Source organism: Pteropus vampyrus, unplaced genomic scaffold (genome assembly GCF_000151845.1).
Source record: "Pteropus vampyrus isolate Shadow unplaced genomic scaffold, Pvam_2.0 Scaffold170, whole genome shotgun sequence".
Taxonomy (NCBI): Eukaryota; Metazoa; Chordata; class Mammalia; order Chiroptera; family Pteropodidae; genus Pteropus; species Pteropus vampyrus.
The window spans coordinates 698,733-720,021 of record NW_011888951.1 but is presented as its reverse complement, the minus strand read 5'-3'; the positions used below and the strand labels follow the sequence as shown (position 1 = coordinate 720,021).

The window sequence follows — 21,289 nt, the reverse complement described above, 5'->3', positions numbered from 1 at the left end:
CCTCTTCCAAGCAGGCTTTAGGTCATGGGCTTTGGAAATCAGGGTGGGGCACAGGAAGGGTGGGTTTCCCAACCGGAGAAGGCATACATCTCCCCTTCCACTGACTCAGATACTTAAGGCTGGAGCTTCATGAAAGAAAAAAATAAATATCTGAGAGGAACTTGAGGGGAGAGGAAGAGACCGGCCATCAGAATAGCTTCAGGAAGAGAGTGCTTATAAATGAGAAAGGAGTAGGGAGCCATGGGGAAAGAATCTTTTGGGAAAGCAGTCATATATGGAATTACAGTCTGTGGAGAGAAGCTTGCACTCACCCCCACACCCCCATCTCCCTATTTCCATCAGTAACTATCACATTAATAGAGAAATGTCTCAAGATCTTGGAACTGATCCTCGTGTCTGTAGCTGGGGCTTCAGGGGAAAGTATAGCAATAGTAAAAAGAATTTTGGGGTGAGATAGCCCTGATTCCAGTCCTGGCTCTGCCACTTAATAAGTGTGTGGTCACTTAACTTCTTCTCTAAGCCTCCTCATCTGTGAAACAGGTAGAAAAGTATTTTCTTCTCAGGGTTGCCAGAATCAAGTGAGACAACACAGGATCCTGCCTGGCATAAGACAGGCACTCAAGGCACTCTTCCAGAAATCCACATCGGTCACCCTTTTGCATTGGTAAATGAGATTTACTCAATGACTTTGGCGGATTTCACCTAAACGAGTAAATTATTAAAAAAAGATTGCACAATGACCTTCCACCCAGCGGCTACTTCTGATTTGAGAAGTAAGCTGAGGCAACAGGTTTTGAGGTTGATCAAAGGACCTGATAACTCCCTCCATCCCACACCAATCTAGCTGCTAAATAAACTGGATTTTGCTGGTTCATAATCCAGTCTCAGGAGCCACTCCAGGCCAGAAGCGTGGGCCTCACCAGGATCAGTGAGCACTTTCTGGAGTGCCCTGCTCCCTTGGAAACCTGAGCCTGGACATACTGTTTGGGCCAGGAGGTTCTATTCATTCCCACTCCATAGGGACAGGTACCCCTAGTTTAGGAGAGGAAGTCAAACCTCCTGACCACAAGGACGTTAAATCCTTGTCCTGGATCAAACAGCAAGGAGACTTTCCCAGAATCAGAATTCCTGCAGGGGCATCAGCCAAATCCTAGAGAAAAAGTGGTTTGAAATGGGGTAAGCAGAGCTGGAGAGAAAACCAGAAAGCCTAAATCACCCTGATCTCTCATAGTGGTCAGCAATCCGAGGTCCTGTCTGATCTGTTTTCACTTCCCCATCTGTGGGGAAATCTCTGGGCTAGGAGAATCCACTTCCTAACCAACAGTATGACACTGCAGAAAGTGGGAAGTGTCTGACTTATGATCAGAGCAACTAGATGTGAATCTCTTCTCTGCTACATATCAGCTGTATGACAAGTCACACTGTTTCTCAGAATTTCTGTTTTCTCATAAGATTTGTTCATTTAAAAAGAAGAAAACATATTGTGAGCATTTGTTCTATTCAAAACTCTGTGGAAGACACAGACATGAATAAAATAAGTCCCTATGTGAAAAAAAGAATATAACCTTAAAGTCCTTTTCTCGTACTAAGATTCTTCTTTCCATTGCTAACACTACTAATTGCAGATATGAGGATGATCACAATGGAAAGGTATATGTCTGCACTGACACCACCATGACCAAATGATGTGTGTGAAAGTCCCTGGCACAGAGAACTCACTCCATGAATGAATTTCTCTTCTTCTTGGTCCTAGCTTTGAAATGGGGGTCCTATGGAATCCCAACAAAACCTCCTTAGAAAGCTCTGGATGAATTCAAGCTGGCTCCTCTGGTCTGAACCAGCAGAGTTCAGATGTTCAGTGAGTCACACTAAGTTCTTGCTAAGTCATTTGTGTTTCATTACTTGATTTGCATACTGGTGAAACTGGTCTGTACCATCCTCTCACTTCACTGTCATCACTCTTGGGACAGCTCTGCTAAGAGTAAAAAGGAAGCTTCTCGTTCCTTCCTTGTGCCTCTGCCTGTTCGCTTCTGTGATCAGAAGTCTGTCCTGATCACTGACCCCCACAGGAGAAAGTTTCTCCCTCTCTCATCGCCTCCATGGCTTATGCCTGGCTCTGCTTCATGTGTCTGGTGACTCGTCTACATGGTACAGAACTGGAATTTATCTCTGGGAAGTTATTCAACGACTTTCAAGACAAAAGAGAAAAATTTAGTTGACTTTTCTCTTCCTTTAGAAGGGAATCAGATCTTGTTTTCTGTCCCTATCAGGGAGAGAGAAAGATACTACCATTTTGCTAAGCACTAGACACCTTGGTAGGTGCTTTAAATGATATAACCTGCAATTGTCACAATCCTGTGAGGTAACACTGTTGTGCTCATTTTACAGGTGAGGAGAACAAGGCCAAAAGAGGCCATGTCACTTGTTCAAGGTAACAAAGAGCCATGATTTACATGGAGTAAGATTTGGCTCTAAGTTCATGCTCTAATCACAAAATCACCTGGCTTCTGTAGGGAATTAGGACTATGCACACGAAGTATTGGTCTTTTGTACTGGACTTAATGTCTTCAGAGAAAGAACCAATTCGAGGGGACTACACAGCTGTCACAGACTAAAGGACAACCTGCATGGGGCATTTAGAACTTCAGGCTCCTCTCATTTACTCATCACAACTTTCATAACACCCATGTCTGAAACACAAGTGTACCAATTTTGTAAGAGTTATAGTACATCCTCTGACCTGATCTTAAGGAGACCTGTGAATTGACCCAGTGCACCTCACAGCAGAGTTGACAGCCCTCTCCTCTGTGCTCTAACCCTTCAGTCCACCCTTAGTCAGAGAACTTACCCAACTGTTTTTTGCAGTTATGTACTTTTCAGACTTTCCACACAAAATGTGAGCTCTTTTGGCGTCCCTGGGTGCTCACACAAGGTCTGACACAGGTCAGTGACACTGGAAGAATAGATGGATGGATGATGGATGGATGGATGGATGGATAGATGGATGGATGGATGGGGTAGAGAGGAAGAAATGGAAAAACATCTGGCACCGTGGTATATTCCCCTTGGGAATAACAATCTTGTTTCTGCAAAGTTTTAGCAAATACTCCCAGAATCTGCGGGTATGTCTCGTGGGCACACCAGACCCCAGTGCTCCAGTATCCTAAACATGTTGAACAAAATCTCCATGACTAACAAGCACAGGCTGGGGAACATAGCTGTCAGAGTACAACCATTTCCCTGTTTCCTTGGTACCCAACATACCCTCTGACACATAAACAGTTCTCAGGGGCACCACAGTAGAGTCAACAGGTAAACAGGTCAGTGAAGAGGAAGCAGAGGTTTTCCCTACACCACACAGGCCTCTTGTGATCTATCAAGTCAGTGATGAGGAGACGAACAAAAATTCTGATTTGAATGGAAAGAAGTTTACAGTTTCTCTGGCAGAGATAAATAAAGATGCAAATCCATAGTATGTCAGAGGTGAGAACTGGGGGGAAAAATAAGGCCGCAAAGGAAATTAGAGAGAATGGGAAGAACGGGCTGTCATTTTAAACAGGGCAGCCAGGGAAGGCTTCTCTGACAAAGTGACCTGAAGGGCGAGGGGGCAAAGTGCAGACTCCTGGGAGGGGAGAAGGGAAAGGCCTCCACAGGAACCTGCTGCCACCCAATTTGAGCTGAAAAAGGAGGAACTGGAGACCCCACAGGTCTCCTCAACTCTCAGTGTGCCCTCCACTCGCTACTTCCTACCAGCCACCAACGCCTACTGAAGCGAAGACCTGCAGTTCTCAAATCACCACTCTCCTTTTCCCCTACACGCGGGTAATCCTTCCAGTCCTCCTATCCTCATCCTACTGGAAGTCTTCTCTGGCTTATGCCACCCTCCACTCCAGGTTAGCTGCCATAATTCTGAGCTTCCATAATAACCTACACACCCCCTTGCCCCTCCTGCACAATGAACCAGACTTGTCATTGTCCGCCTGCTTCTTTAGACTGATCTCTCCAAGGATTGTGACCACAGCTTACTAATCTCTGTTCCCACCCATAGTATGGTTCTTGGTGACATTCATGAAATGTATGCTGAACACTGAATGTTCAATGCATAGGGATGTTTCTGGAGGGCAGATCTCAGGTTGATTTTTCTCAGTAGCCCCAGAAGGGGGCAGAATGCCTGGCACAATAGGAGACACCAGCTATGCTACCTGAATCGGTGCCTGCCCTGGTGTTGGCATTTTTTCGAGACAGCCAAGTCATCCTCAATCCCTGACCATGGAAGTACAGGACCAAGATGTAGTCCTCTGGGGTTTAGGCCAGGGCTCAGGGGTAGGAAGCCCCATTTAAGCTTATGTATGCTGTGGGATTTTCTTATTAGAATATGCATTAACAAGCCATAACCTCATCCATAAGGTTCCGTGCCCAGAGATAATTTGGTGTTTGGGGCATGGTTTTTCCAAGCTAACTATTTTACAAATCAAAATCTAATATGGAGTGCCTTGCAAAACCATGGAAGGCTCTACATGGCAGCTGGTGCTGAAAGGCCTGGAGTAGGGATGGCTGATGCTCCTGGACAGACACTCTCTTTGAACTCCAAGGTAATGTGGGCCTAAGTTTGTCCCTGATGGCTTTCCATTGGCAGTTAGGGTAGTTCAAACTTCTTTCAAATAGAATCACAGAGATTGAGAGATAAATAGACACCACCTAATTCCACTCTTTCATTTGACAGATGGGGCAAGTAGGGTCTAAAGAAAAGTGGCAATAAGTCTTTAAAATGGACATGATTCCACTTTCCAGACAAATAGTACCCTGAGACTTGAAAGCTAAGTAACCCACTCACAGTTCCAAGTAATTGGGCATGGCCAGAATCGTGCAGGTCTGTCTGTTAACACTACTCCCAGCCAGAATCTGAGGGTCACAAGCTGTGTTAACAGAGCACCCAACTCTAGCACTTCCTGAAACCCAACATGAAAGCAGGGGCGGGGGCGTCTAAGGGCTTCTCTGATTGACTGTAGGATTTCTCACCAATCCTGACAGGCAGCAAACTTGCTATAGAACACATTGCAAACTGGACATTCAAGGGGTTGAGATTTCTACAAACTATCACATAAAAACAGCCCCTGGCAAAGTCTTTATTTTTGTAGCTCTCGGCTTCAGAGGTTGTTTTAGGGCAAAATAATCTTAGAGCTAAAAATAGAGCCCAGTGTTTGTATATTGTATATGTGGGTGTCTTCAAGTTGTGACTGGTCAATGTGTGTATGTTTGCAAGGCTTCCTAAGAGTGTGGAGTATGTACATGAGTGAGTGTGTGTAATAATACGCATAGGAGATGAAGGATTAAGGGGGCTCTTCTCTTTCTCCCTCTCTTTCCTGCCTTCTCTCCCTTTCTTCTTCCCTCTCCTTTTTCTTCTTTCCAGGAATATAAAGGCACTATAATTGCTTCCTCCCTCAGAGAGATGCAAAGAAAGATTCAGTCAAAATCTACTCCTCACCCATCACCCCTGCAGAGACTCTTGCTGTAATCACAGCTGGTAAGGAGGTAATTGGTGGTGGCGGGAGGGAGAGCATCGTACCTATTAAAGCAGATCTGAAGAAAGGCAGGTCACCTTCAGGTGAAACAGAAATTAGAGTCAGGGGTTTATATTCTTTAAGTTTACTCTGCAGAGGTTTGTTTTGTTTTTGTTTTGTTTGTTTTGCTTTTTGTTTTTCGCAGTGCAGTACAATAAAAAGAACACAAAAGGATTCTGGAGTTATAAAGACCAGCCTTCAAATACCTTTTCTGCCTCTTACTGAATATAGAACTTTTACTGCTTAACTTCTTAGATTCAGGTTGGTTGGCTGGTTTTAAACAGAAAGCAGGGTAATCATAATGCATCTCGCTGGGTTATTGAGAGACTTGAATATTACAATATGAGCTCTATGCAGTGCCTGGCACATAGAAGGCACCAAAAGCCTGTTAGCACCTTTACCTTTGGGGTGGCTGTGGAGCGCACAGTAAGTATACAGTGCTGGTTACAAAATTATCTGCTGTTTTTCTCTCGGGAGAAAATGAAGGAATATGGAAAAACGAGCACATATCCACTCCTTTGAGCACCTTTACAAAACACTGAAATTACATTTGTAAAATTGCTTCCAGCCCTGGGTAAAATATGAAAATGGAATAGGAAACTAAACAGCTTTGTTAAATTATCCTTTCTAAGAGCAAAGCAAAAACGAAAACAACAACAAAGTCAGGAATGGAGGGCAGTGCCGTTCACGAACAAATAAAATCCACATTTAATGCTCGTATAGGTTGGGGCCCACCTTTTAGCTCCGCATCCTAGATAAAGGGGAAGCCCAGAGGCGTCCAAACTTGGAAAGAATTGGAGGGAAACAAAACAAACTAAAGTTTTTCCAATTCCTAATCATGTTTTTTAAATAAGCCAAAATCAAAATGTTCTTTTTCCAAACAGCTCACGCTCCTCTGAGCTGAGTCTGACCTCTCAGCACCTTCTAGCTCTGAACTCCCTCAAAGCAGCCGACAGCAGGAAGTGCCTTGGCACACCAACCTCATTCAAGGGAAGAGGAAAGGCAGGGGGACCAAATTTAACTGACAAAGAGAAACAGACCAGCTGCTGTCTGTGCAGCAGCTGGAGAGGAGCGGGACTTCACCTGCACTGTCCCAGCATCTCCAGGAAGTCAGAACAGATAAGGCCATGGGAAGGGCAATATAGGGATCCAGATCCTGGTTCTATCACTACTTAAAAGACCGCCAACATGCTGCTTGGCTTCTCTGGGCCTTGGTCCCTGGGTCCAAGCAATGGAAATGGGGATTTTGTACTTCACTGTGTTATTATGAGGTCACATGTGTTTCATGGATGCAGAAGTATTTTCTAAAACCTAACATCCCTCTACGTAGTCGGATGATGATGAGTTTTCAAACTTTTCCATTAGCAGAATACCAAGGAGGACCAGCATGATGAACTTCTCAAGGAATTTGACCAGAAGGCTTAAATTTGAGTGACAATTCTGGTGTCTATGTAAATTTTGGCAGTTCACTTGAATTCTCTGAGACTTACTTAGTAATCTTTTCCCATAGTAGAAATAATATTACTTATGACATAAGGTTCCTGTAAGGATCAACTGAGTTAATGGATTTTAAGAAAACAGTGCTCGTTACCATAAAATGTTATACATGTGTCTTTATCACTTTATAATTTCAAAACGGGTACACAATGCTTATCAAGCAGCTATGGTAAATATTATTTTTATTTGAAAACTGAGAAAATCTTGGAAAGTAAAACAATTGCTAAGGCAGTGGCAAAGCTCAGAATAGAACCTCATTTTTCTAGTTAAGCTGTTTTTCAAGGATTTCACAGTAAATCTATCCCAAACCACGTTGGGGGTTTTATGTACAGAAGGGATTTAAGCTGGGGCTGGATGCTGGTGGACTCTATTGGAATCAGAAGGCAGGTACTTACCACCAAATACAGCATAGTATACATGGAGAAGGAGGCGTGGCCAGAGAAGAAGGACTTCCTGCAAGAGCAAGAAAGGGCCATGAAAGGGCCATATGCACATCCCCGACACACATCTGTCTGCCTGTCTTCCCTCCCTAGACTTTTGGCGGCACCGTCATCTTTGTTTTCTGCATCCTTGGTGGTGCTTTGGTTACATTGCCTGGAACCCGGCAGGCACCCATGAATGCATGAATAAACAAAAAATAAATAAACAAATGAACGAATAGGATTACCAATGCTATATCATAATTGTTTATTTACATATTTGTCTCACTCAGCTGACTGTGAGTTCCTCAAGAATAAGGACTATGCCATAGTCACCCACCTAATAACCCAGGGCCTGGCACTGGGCCTGACACCTAGTAGGTGCTTAGTAAGCGCTCAATGAACTACCAGCATCAAAAGGGTGCACACAGTGGCCATGGGAGGTGATGTCTCACCTGGCTTCCTGGACTTTGCTGTCGTCGCCTCTGCATTTGTAGTTTTGAACGTAGCCCTCGGAGCAGTTGATCAGGCTGAAATCAGGGTTGCAGACACTCAAGAAATGAGGACGCAGGCGTCCTATGGAGACTTTAGCAATGTCTGTGAAGGACTGGCTGATGGCACAGCCAAAGAGGAAACAACCCACTTGCTTATAGAGCGCGGCCACGTAGGGATTCTGAATTGTTGACCGGGACTTCTCCTTCAGGTAGTAGATCCGGTAGAATTCCCCTGTGATGATCTGAAAGGAAACCCATAGGGGAATTAGGCAATCAAGACACGTCATCAAAATTGATGCCGTATATGACATTTAATGACATAAGAGAATACTCAGCATATAACTGCAGGCTATAATCTAGAAAATCCCAATTTTGTATTTAATAAGTACACAGACACAAATATGCTTGGGAGGAAAGGTCAAAGGGCTAACATCGTCATTATTTCCTTTTTTCGGAAAAGTCCTACACATCTTTGTAATAGGAAAAACGTAAAATCAAATGTATTATATATATGTGTGTGTAAATATATATAATAACATAAGAAAGAGACAAATAAGAACTTAGCTAGAGAAAAAAAGTTAGATGGCAAGACATGGTTGAAGGGTAGCCAGGATCAGAGGATCTGAATAAATCCAAGGATTCTGGGATTTGGAGTAAAGGACCACTAACTGTTTAACTACAAAGGGCCTCAGCCTTGTACCAACATTGAGCCACGAAGGGGATTTCTGTAGGAAACGGTGAATATCTCAAGATCAAGTTCTGGGTTTGAATCCAGGCTCTCCCACCTACCTGGTGTCCTTCAGCAATAACTTAACCTCTCCAAGCTTCAGTCTCCTTCTTTACGAAAGGATGCTGCACACCTTTGCAGAGTTGTTGGCTTAAATATGATAAGGAATGGGAAATACTTGGGTCATAGAAAGTGATTCTTTCATCTTCCTTTTTAGAAGTATGGTATGATGAAAAGAACACTGATCTACAAGCCAAGGAACTTTTAATACAATGCCCTTCAGTGTTTGTGAATTTCTTCAAGTCTGCCTGCACTGTCCCTTCGGTCCCGAAGGACAGCAAGTAAGTCTTGATTTTCATACCCTTCCTGCATCCCACTGTGTCTACTCCTCGATGCTTAGAGGACATTTATCACTACTTAAAAAAAAAAATAAAATAAAATAAAAGAGCCACCAGTTATTGAATTCCTACTACATACTAGGCATTGCTTTTATATACTTACTTTGTAAAATTTTTTTATATATTTACTTTGTGAAAACCATGATAGATACAGTTGAGGCTCAGAGAAGGGAAGCACTTCAACTGAAACTGCCTGGTTTTATATTAAGAATGTGAGAGGGCTGGTCAGCTGATCCCCTATAAGACAAATGCCCATGATGCCTACACAGCAGATGCAGCAGAAGACCAATTCCACTTTGGTGACGCACAACCACACCGTCTGCTGCCCTCGTCTTAACTCCATAGCACAGCCCTGGCCACTTCCTGGTTGCAACCACAGTCCAGGGACAGTGATGTTCAACTCATCGCTGACCACAAAGTCTCTTTCACACTTCCTCCCAGGTCAGGATGATGAGCCACACTTGCCCTTTCAGGGAGCAGAGAGCATGTTCACAACCACAAGGGAAGCAATCAACTGACATATCTGGGCACTCCTTTTCAAAGTCTTCTGTTATTCTTTCACAGTTGGGGAAGGCCTAGGGTGTGATCCAAGTTCTCAAGGGCTCCAAAGTCTGGGGCTAGGAGTGCTATGTAGGAGGGAAATGCCAGCTGGGCCCAGAGGCCAGCAGGTACAGCAGTGAGAACTGCTACTTCCACTGCTAGCATTTATACAGTGATTCTGTGTTTATAATTGCTTAATATTTCTAAGTGCTACACTTTGGTTTCCCAGAATCATATTGAGTATGATTCTATATTAGAGGGAGAAATAGTCAACAGTCCTGGCTTAGCCATTCCCTGGGCGAGCAGGACCAATACCTGATCCCGCAGAGGTGCTCAGAGACGGTCAGTTGAAAGATTGAACAAATGAAAGGAAATAAGACAGTAGCACTCACTGTTGCCTTATTGCAAAATTGAAAATATCCTCTAAACATTACCAAGAGTCCTTTGATAACACATTGCAAAGATTAAAATCTGAGAAGTATAGCCAGTCAGAAATGAAAGAGTCCATTATATATGGAAAAAACTGAAGTCCAAATTAACTCATAAAAATTAGACCCAGGTGTTCCGACTCCCCACCCAGCATTCTTTCCTTCTATTCATGGTCTAATTCCCCTTTTGAACCTGTTTACACTTTTACCCTATGTAACCTTCCAGGCTAACAAGTTCCAGATGTTTATTACCACCATCATGTTCTTTAACTCTTTCTTACTCTTTATTTATAAGTCATGCTCACGTGACTTTAGACGTAGGGAGAAGAACACTAAACTAAAAGTCAGGGAGCCAGGGTTCAAGTCCCTACTCATTGAATGAATTTGAGATAGTTAGGTTCTTTTTTGCAAAATGAGGGTGCTAGACACTGTGATTTACTCTCATAACTGCAATGACATTTATTCTCATCGCTCATGTGCTACCTTCACCACTAGGCTCCCAACCCAGCAAAGGTAATAAGCAGTAGCAGAGCAAGGGTACTTCCTCGGATATGACACCACAGGCAAGGAGTGGAACCACGGCTCCATGCACAATCCCTGCCCTTGGACCGTTCCTGAGTTCCCTGAACCATACAACTGCCACAAATTAAGACACTGTTTCTAAATTGGCTTGGCTTGAGGGTGATTTCCTGTTTGATGCTGAGAAAGAACAGGTGAGTTTCCACTGCAAATTAGTATCTCTTACGTGAATTTACTGACTAACCTCAGGTGAGTCACCTCTCTGCTTCAGTCAGCTTAGAGAAAAAGGGTTTAATTACAACTCAAGGATTCCTTTCAGCTCTAACATCCCTTCATTCTAAAATTTCAGTTTTCCGTGCCACAGTCTTGCAAACAGTAAACTGCTGTTAAAGTGTTTCCTCTTTTCTAGTGAGAAGATAAAGGGGAACAGAGAACATTTTATGGCACCTCATACTTCTAATAACAATGCTAATCATAATAGCAATCATTCACATTTCTTTTGCACTTTACAGTTTCATTTAATACGCAACTTCATGGAGAAGATATACCCGTTCTACAGATGGTGATACCAAGGCTCTGAGAGAATGTGACTTATCTGAAAGATTTGTGGTTAGTAAGTGACAGAGGTAAGAGTAGAGCCCAGATATTCTGACTCTCAGGTTCAAGGACTCATAGCAGAGTACATTGAGATCGTTTGATTATTTCTATTGTTATTAAAAACAGTTTCCACTGTGGTATAGCAAGTGTGTATTTTCAAGCACCAAGCCAGGCTACAGCCATTTAGCAGACACATGACTCCAGGACCACATGGCTTCTGGGCTGGCCCTGACAGATCCTGGAGTTAATGAGCAACAAATTATGTATTTTTTCTCCGTCCCCTTGTACAGAAGGGTCGGGGAGTCGACAATACAGCCATAAATCATCATTATGAACCAGCCGGACTTGGCTTCTTGTAATCCTAGCCCTTAAAAGACCATTTAATGAAATTCGGGCTGTGAATGACGGCCCGCATACCTCACCTCTGCAGAAGAGGCGAAGGCTTAAATTGTTCTCTGACATATTACACACCTAACTCTGGAGTCCCAGATTTACTGCTTTCGGACTTTATTCATTACTCACAATGTTTTTATTCCTGGGTAATAAAATAAGCTCTTCCCTCCCCCTCCCCCTTCACCTCCCCCTACAAAGGCTCTGTCCCCACCCCCAGACTCCTGCCTCTGGAGCCCTCATTTTTGCTTCAGTCAGCAAGACTGTGATATGTAAATTTCACTGCTGAGAAAAATGCCTTCAATGTTGATCCCTTTCTGAAACAGCAAGCAACAGATTCTGGGGGGGATGGCAGGCTGCCAGGCCAGCAGAAGGGAACTCTCTCCTACCTACCTTTTAAAGCACTTGGCACTGAATCTGGAAACTAATAAACTGGGAAAGCATTGCAATTAAGCTGCGAAGGGACAGAAAGGGATCAGTCCTTGCCTGAGAATGGCTGTGGTTTGGGGAGGTTGTCTCCAACTCTAAGACGGCCGCTCTCCCTGTCTTTTCTGGTGAAAGAGCTCAACTGCCCACATAGTCACAAATATTCAACTGTTCTGGAGAGGAAATTTAGAGAAACATTAAGATAGACATTTGGAGAGAGCATAGAGTGGTGAAAGAAGCACTGGCTTTGGAGCCAGGAAAACCTTGATCTGAATCCCATCTCTTAACCTTAGGCAAGTGACTTCTCCTCTCTGGGTTTAGGTCTCTTGGTCTATAAAAGAAGATTGATAATATCTATCTGGCGGGATTGCCAAGGGATTCGAGATATGTCAAATGCCCAACATCTAGCAAAGAAGCCCTCCAAAAGTTAATTTTCTTCTTCCATTCGAGAAAGGGAGACAAAAAACTAACAGATCCTTGTAGAGAATATCTTTTCTAAGATAATTCCAAGAGCTCCTTAGAAGAGAACCCTCCAAGCTAAAGTTTAGAACTAGTACCCACCTCTCCAGGGTATAACCAGAAAACATGCATACGGACAACACTGGCTTTGACGATTTTATCTAGGATGTCTTTTTCAGGTAAACAAAGTCGAAGGGAAAACTAAACCCAAGGCAGAAAGGGCAATTGTACTGTGCTGTTTGTGTTATTTATGAACATTCTACTCTATTTACAAGTTATCTCAAGAAAAGTAAGGTTTTGCATATAGTGTCTCAACGATCCCTCTTTTTAGAGACTGAGAACTTAGGTTCTTCTCCTGCTGAATCTGAAGGACCAATTTCCCTATATTCTGATCTGCTCAAATAATAATATTTGCATGGTACTGTACAGCTTAAAACGCATTTGCATATCTACTGTGTTATTTGCTTCTCTCGACAATCTGTGAATTACTAAATTATTATAAACACTATAAATAAGTATGGCAAAGGCCAGAGAGGCCCGTGAATCACCCTGTCAGAAATAAGGCAGTGGCAGGGCTGTCGCTGCAGCCTGGACCTCCTCGTTCTAGTTCTTGCCACAGAGCACCAAGCTGTTCTTTCACATCTCAATTATGGGAATTAATGAACTTCTTTCCATTGAGAAGTGATTCAATCAACAAATGTTTAATGAAGGAAGAATTGCTCTTCTCAGCATATTTCTCGGTCCCAAGGGAAAGGAAACATGTAATGTATCTAAGTCCTGCTTCTAAGGAGGAAGTAAAAAGTGTAGCTGTATTGTCTCTGAAGCTGAATGCTCCATCTACTGTAATAAAACACAGTGTCTTTAGTGACTACAAATCACTGATGAAAAGTTTAATTTTCGATTCTTCTCTCATTTGGTTGTCGTTAGCCTTGTAGCAGAGATTAGCGCCTCGCAGAAGGCAATGAGGACATAAATCTGTCCAAGGCCACGATAGGAGTTTCTGGACCTTCTGGTTAAGTCAAAACTTCAATAACTAGATATCGACAGCAAAAAGGCCAGATAGAGGCCACAGAAGCTATTCATGGTAGCTGCCCTATGCACACCAGCAGCTTTATGAAGAAGGCAGTCTGAAGCATGAAGCATCATTCTGTTCCCAAAAGTCAAGGACTCAAAGCCATGGGTCTCCTAGATGACTAGCTCTGCCTGTACATGCAAGAGTCTCCTGATTGTTCTTTTTATAACATTGCCATTGCCCGTTTTTTATTCCTTTTTGACATTGCATTTCTTAAGTTTCCTTAATATAGCACTACCATGTTTTTCTTCCTACTTCTCAAACACCTTTCTCCTTCCAGTGGCTCCACTTCTGGGTTCTACCAGATAAATGTGGGTCTTCTCTAGGGTTGTATTCTTGCCTGCCTGCTATGATCACAGCTGCTTCAACAGTTTCAATTACTACCCCTGAGAAGATATTCTCCTAAAGGGCATTTCTCTCTCCCTCTCTCTAGTTTCAGCTTACACCTTACCCCAGCAGCCCTATTCCAATCTTCAGTCAAATCTCACCTCCCAACTGGTTATCAAATAGATGTTACAGCATGTCAACCTAACCATTCCACTCATTCCAACTTCTGCCCCAAACCTCACTTTTCTTCTATTTCAGCTCAGGTGTCATCAAACATACAACTTCAAAAACATGAAATTATAGACTCCTCCCTCTCCCTTATCTCACTGTCATCAAATTCATTTCATACTACTTTTGCAAGGCATCTCACATCCATCTTTTTCTCTCTCTTCCCCTTGCATTGCCACCACTGTGGTTCAGGCCTCATCCTTACCTTGATTGGAAAATGACCAAGTTAGCTTAAATCGCTTTCATCCATCACCAGCCAATCAACTGGAGGAAAAACTCAGCATTTAAGGAATTTCACAATCTTGCTGTAATCTTTTCTTACCTTATCTTTGTCGACTCCCTTATAATCTATTTCTCTAGCCAAGCAGATCTGAAAACACACTATTATTCTAGTCTCTACCATTGTTGAGGCAATCTCCTCTGCCGGGAATGTCAGCATCTCTGATGAAAGTCCCACTCATCCTTCAAAGTAGAGCTCAGCTACCAACTAGTGTACGAGGTTAGAGTTTTTGGCTCTTTTATTTGTGGGTCTTGCACAACTGAGCTTGAGAATTCTTATGTGTAAGAAGGGGGGTATTGACAGTACCAACAACAGCTCAAGAGCTGTTGTGATAACTGAAAGGGTGAAGTGCTCAATGAATGATGATGATGATAAAGTCTTCCCCAATGAAAATAACTTCATTGACCTTCTTCTGAACTTCTTTAACACTGTATTCATCCCTCAGGCCATCTATAGCATTTGTCCTGTTTCGTCTTTGAAGCTCTTACCTCTCTGGGGCCCACCACCCTGCACTGCCCTGACTCCCTTCTTATTCTCCATCCAATTATTTAGTCTCCTTAAGCATCTAACAGTATAGTCAGTCTTATACTTGCCCAGCTTCCTCTTTAGACCAAGGGTCCCCAACCCCACGGCCACACAGCAGGAGGTGAACAGCAGGCGAGTGAGCCAAGCTACATCTGTCTTTGAAGCCACTCCCCAGTGATAGCATCACCACCTCAGCTCCACCTCAGATCATCAGGTATTAGATTCTCATAGAAGCACAGGTCCCTGGTGCCAAAACGGTTGGGGACCTCTGTTTCAGACCGTAAGCTCCAAGGATAGTATCTGTATCTTACACATTAGCTTCTAGGCTAAGATGCCTATCACACGCCTGTTTTGTTATAGGGGAGTTCTCACCAAGCTTCTATCTACAGCAGGTTATCACTCTTACATAAACCTCTTCATACAAAACACTATTGCACACCATCGATCTTAGGTGGTCACCTGCACAGTGGTCTAGATGTTCTGTCTTCTTCCATACACTGAGCTCTCCAAGCCCGGGAACTGAAAGCTTTGATAGCTCACTGAAGAGCACTCTGCACAAAGTGGGCCTTTGGTTCAAGCTGAGCTTTAAAGCCAGACAGACCTAAGTTTTAATTCCTGCTCCCCCATTCACTAAGCAAAGTAATCTCACACCAGTCTGTCAGTACCAGTAAGCCTCAGTACCCTTCCACCCTCATTGTAAATGGGGTAAATAATACCTATCTCATGTAGCTGTTGAAGAGGATTTAAGATAAGGCATCTTAGTTTCCGGCCCATTAGATAGCTCACAAATGTTATCTGACTTTTTACCCCATCCCCTAACACACACTGACTTACATGAACAGTTTTCTCAATCTCCTAAGCATTATCATTTAAAATGGAGATATTATCACCTTCATATTAGATGCATTCTTCAAATAGTCATTAACCCCTCAGCGCTCTATGTAACTTACGAAGAATTGCTGCAGCTCTCACTTCTTCCAGGGCATGAGTAGCGATGGTGGAGAAAGGGAACAGATTACAGTAAATCCTAACCTCATGCCTATGATTTGTTAAATTGCAAAGAGAGATGCCCCCTCCCATCATCTCTCCAGGGATAAGGAGGTCTTAGAAGAACTCTGCAGCCATCTGATCAGGGGATGACACAGTTGAAGGATTAATGTAGCCACTCTCTGTTGGTGGTCTTGGTAATTGCACAGATGTAGTGGATTGTAAACTGGGGGATTGAGTCCCCCACTAAGGCACCGCTGGGCCAGCACGACTTCATTTTTTTCAGAGTTGAAAAACTGACTAACCTTTAATGAGGAGGCAATCTTGGGGAACCTTGCTTTCTTGGCAGTGCTTTCTCAGATAAAGGAAGATGGGGGGTGGGGAGGAAGTAATGAAGTCCAGATGTAGGCAAACTGAAGCCTGATCCTGAATAAACAAGTCTTAGAGGTATTAGATTCTCATTGCTCTTCTTCTTGTCTCTCCAGCAAGAAATTTTCGGTACAGAGCACGTTCCCATGTGCATCATGGACTGACTGTATTTAAGATTTTAGGAAAGCAAATAAGACACTTTTCCCAGCTCCGTACAGCCTGTGTCATCTTTTGGCCTAATGCTTTTGATTTTCTGCTCAAAATGTATGGACTCCTCTATGATTTTTATAAATATATATTGAGCACTAAAATGTATGACTTGCACTAGCAGTACAAAATCGAATCAGAAAGATCCCTACCCTGATGTAGCTAACAAGGTAAGCAGGATATAGATAAACAGATATGACACTTCAGCACAGTAACAGCAAAGACAGAGGTGGGCCCAGGTATCTCTGGGATCTTTTCAAGGTGCGGGAGGAGGCAGCCAAGGAATGTTTGCTGAAGAAGATGTCTGCTTGTTTATCTGATACCTACCATGTGCAAGAGGAAAAGGCCTACTTTTTGCTTAGGAACGTATTATCTAACTGGAAACACACGACTGGACACAAATCACATTACAAGGAAATCTGTATTGAAGGTGCTATTTGTCTGCTTGAGTTGGGCAGCATATGGCAGTTTAGTGATGAGAGACAACATGCAGCTATTCAGGCTGAGGTTCACAGCTGTGTCCTCAGCACCTGCTATACCATGGGTGTTTGATAAATAATTCTGGAAGGTAGGTGGGCTTTAGGAGGCAGCCGTGGTGCCTTTACCAAAAAGAAAAAAAAAAAAAGGCTTTGTGCTTAGAATCAGAGGATGCCTGGTCTGGCCCTGCCACTATTTAGTCATGGGAAATTCACTTACTATCGCTGAGTCCCAGTTGCCTTAGCTATAACAACCAACTTCCAAGGACGACTACCAGCGGCAAATAAGACAAAGTGCACATTAAGGCCACTTTGCAAACTATACAACACTACAGAAATGAAAATGATGATTCTTACTGATGACACACATAATTTCACTTGATTTGACCCCCAAAACGAGCCCATGCAGTCGGTGAACTATAGTCACCAATTTACAGAAAAGGACAGTATAGCTCTTATCCAAGGGAGCCAATGGCTTTGCATGAGGTTTAAAGGCAAGTAACAGAATGAATAAGCACAGAAGTTGGGACATGAACCTAAGTTAGGTGATGCCAAAATCGGAGTTTTTTTCTCCAGTTAAGAATAGTATTACAGAGGATTAGATTCAATGGGATCTGAGAGGAAAAATAGCATTTTTTATGGCTGGAGGGCAAAAGGGATTCACCCATAACTCACCCACGCATCAACTCCTAGATATTAAGAATCTATGAAAACTCCCTTCAGGGCTTGGCCAAGGCAAGCTCTGATCCCATATATATTTAAAATGAATACTGAGCATTTTTGCCATATTAAAATCTTTGCCCATGATATTCTTTACAGAGTAGTGCAAGGCAAAATGAGAGCAGGCTAGATAGGAGATGATATTTTACTATTTGCTCCTAATCTCACTACTGCTAGAGTCATTAAACCTTTACAAGGCAGGGAGGAACCACTGCTTTGTGGATTTGGAAGGAATTCCTGTTATGCTATAATTCCAGAATCTGAGATACATCTGAAAAAGAGGTCAACATGACTAGATTTTTCCCTATCTCTTGCCATAGAAAGGTGTCTGCTTTCTCTATAACTTCTGATGATTTGCACCACTGAACTCCACCACCGGCACTCCATTCCTTTGTTGTGGGAACATTCAAACTGAAGCAAGGGCATCCAATCAGTCAAGGCTTCTCTTGTTTTAAACAAACCTGACATTCGGCAGAGAAGGCACGGGCAGCACATAGCGGGGATGATTAGATTTCCAGCTCTGAGTCCCCGACTGTCACTCACACCCTCTGATCAGAAGCAGATTCTGGATGGAGCCAGCCAGGCTCGATGACCAGTCATAATGGGAAAGTGGGAAGCTTGTTGTTGTTGTTGTTTAATTTAAGCTGTATTGCTTTTCCAGAAATGAGTCTACTAAAGTGAATGATTCACTTTTCCTCTGAGGTCTTTGCTTTGACTTTTTCCATGAGGACTCTAGCACTTAATGGCACGTAAATGGGCAAGCAGATCCCAATTAGGAGCCTACATCTTACACTTGCCTCTAGCTGAAATGCGAGGGCAGCTGGGTCAGGGGGTAAAGATCCTCTAGCAAAGAGCACAGGAGTGACAGTCATGAGACCTGGGTTCGAATTCATTAACTACAAGGAAAGAGGAGAAGCTATAAATCCAAAGACTGGAGTTCCTTTCCTGATTCTATTTTTACCAGATGTAGGGTCTTGGCTAAGTCACTTCACCACTTTTTCAATCTGTCTACTCATTTATAATAAAAATAGTTAACATTTATTGAGTATACGGTAGGTGCTCGACATTGAGTTACTTTACGTACATTAGCTCATTTAATTCTGAAAATCTTAATAAGTAGACATATTATCTCCATTTAACAGATGAGCGTACTGAGGCTCAGTGAGGTTAATTAACTTGCTATACATTCCACAGCTGAGGAGCTCAGATATGAACCAGAGTTTATTTATGTCTTAGCCACATCCTAAACTAAGAACCACAAAAATACCTAGCTCCTGGGGTTTCTGTGAGGGTAAAATGTTTGAACATGGTTCACTGGTTTCTATGGCACACAACGGCACCCAACAAAAGATAATTACTGCAGTATTTGCTTGCCTGGTCTTTTTCAGTACTATAGGAAAGTATTATCCAATCTATTTTATTAATATTGCATGGGATGGGGAAGCAACGCTGTTACTCATCCTATAACCAAGACCACGGCACACAACTATTTCAAGGAAACCTGGGAGGTCAAGGAGCATTTTAATTAAAACATCAACATGACATGAGGAGACAGGCAAGCCCGTGATTAAGCTTGTAAAAGCAGATTTTTCAAAGAAATGCTAGCATTCATAAGGCAGAAGGTAAGGGTCTTAGCAGACAGCAGGGAAAGAGCTGCTGACCAGGCGTTTTGCTTGAGGAAGGAAGAACAGAAGAAAATCATGGATCTTGAAGAAAATACTTTAGCACCTTAAGTTCATCTAGCCCACTGCTACAAAGTACGTTCCCATAACGACAGCATTTGATTCGGAAGGCAATCCTTGTGAGTGAATTCAAACACTGCTCTTATTTTACAGATGAGGAAAAGGAGGGCTTGAGAAACCAGTGACTTGCCCAATTCACAGTCAGTCGGTGCCGAGGCCTCCAAAGAGTCTCTTTCCATTGCGCTTTGTCTGAGAGCAGCCCACTAGGCAAGCCGGTAATAACCGCATGTAAGTGGAGGAAAGAGCACTGCACATCCCCATCCTGGTGCTATTCTTATCTTAGCCACTCCCAGGTTATAGTTGGCTTTTTAAAAGCATTCAATTAACTGATCCTCCAGGTGTCCAAAACACCTGTTCAAACCTTAAGTACAAGACACTGTACAATTATTTCTCTTCTGTTACGAACATATTTTCCAGGAAAAGCCCTTCTTAGAGAACTCAACCCCACACTCAGTTTGGAGCAAACAGTAAAATCAGATTTTATATTTCTCAGTTTCTGAACACAAAGATCTTTATTCCATTTTTAAGAAACTACTAGTTTCCAAATGGACTGTTTTTCTTTTAAAGTTTGGAAAGAATTCTACTAGCCTCCCTCCCCACCTCCCCAATTTCAAACTATTGATTGTGTGCCTGGTTTACAATGTTATTAAAAAACAAAGAGTGGTCTCAAAGTTTACAACCAACCCCCAGAGTGAGGAAATAAAAAGAAAAACTTCATGAAATGTGGTTCATGTACCATCAGCAGCTTACATTCGATCCAGAGTAGGCAAGATTAGCTAATTGCCCATCCCTTCAAGTAGTTCATTTGGAATAGCCAATCTCTATTCCAAAACCAAGTCTGCAAGATGGAAAGAAGGATTTGAAATAAACCAGGTGTAGGTATGAACCCCAACTTTCACTAGCTGTAGACTTTGAGCATATCTTTTAACCCCTTTGAGATTCTGATTTTCCATTTGTATAACGAGGATAATAGCACTTATTTCACATGTAATGTTCTTCATATTAACTTCCTTCCTTCTTGTTTTGCTAATATAGGCCAACGATAAGCTTCCAGGCTATGGCTAAAACACAGATGACTCAAAGATCTGTGAGAGAGAATTTATGATCTTGGTGGACATGATATCTATGCCTTTCTTCCACATAGCTAGGGTTTAGGAGCAAAGAACAAACTTAGAAAATACTGGAGGTGTGAAGTGGACAGTTGTGATAAATGTATGACTCACGAATCATAACCATTATAATTATCATAGACTACTCTCTTCCTCCTCTGCCCCAAATGGACAAGTCTTAAACAGGGCAGTGAGTGACCTTCCAAGGTAGGCCATATCCCCATTTCCATGAGGCTACCATTGCTCAAGATAATTGTGGACCTTGTCCAATCCTGTGGCACATTTTTGCATCCTCCACAAGAACTCTGTCCTCTAAGGCAGAGGTCCCCAATCTTTTTGGCACCAAGGACAAGTGCTCCTATGAGGATCTAATGCCTGATGATCTGAGGTGGAGCTGAGGCAGTGATGCTAGCGCTGGGGAGTGGCTGCAAATACAGATGAAGATTTGCTCACTTGCCCGCTGTTTGCCTCCTGCTGTGTGGCCCAGTTCCTAACAGGCCACAGACTAGTACGTGGACTGGTCCACGGCCCGGTGTCTGGGGACCCCTGCTCTAAGAGAAAACCTGGATATAAGTCTGGACTTTACACCTATATATGAGTAAACTGCTCAGCAGTTAAGTGTTTGCAAAGTGTTTCAATATTCATAATCTCTTACTGCTCACTGCAACACTACGAAGCAAGATGGTCACACTTTGTCTTAAAGATGTACAGCTCATCAGTGGAAGGCCAGGTTTAGAACCAAGGTCTCTGGATTGCAAATCCCATTTTATTTTCACTTTGGCTCCATAGCCA

The 21,289-nt window shown here is 42.8% G+C and overlaps 1 protein-coding gene across 1 annotated transcript in view; it reads right to left on the bottom strand.

The window, feature by feature from the left end:
- PLPP3 (phospholipid phosphatase 3) overlaps nucleotides 1-21,289 on the bottom strand; it is a 76,410-nt gene that overhangs the window by 16,735 nt on the left and 38,386 nt on the right. Inside the window, exons 3-4 of the mRNA XM_011370418.2 lie at nucleotides 7,933-8,213; nucleotides 7,454-7,511 (exon numbers count right to left, since the gene is read on the bottom strand). Coding sequence (XP_011368720.1) covers nucleotides 7,454-7,511; nucleotides 7,933-8,213 — 339 coding nt within the window. The remainder of the gene's footprint in view (nucleotides 1-7,453; nucleotides 7,512-7,932; nucleotides 8,214-21,289) is intronic.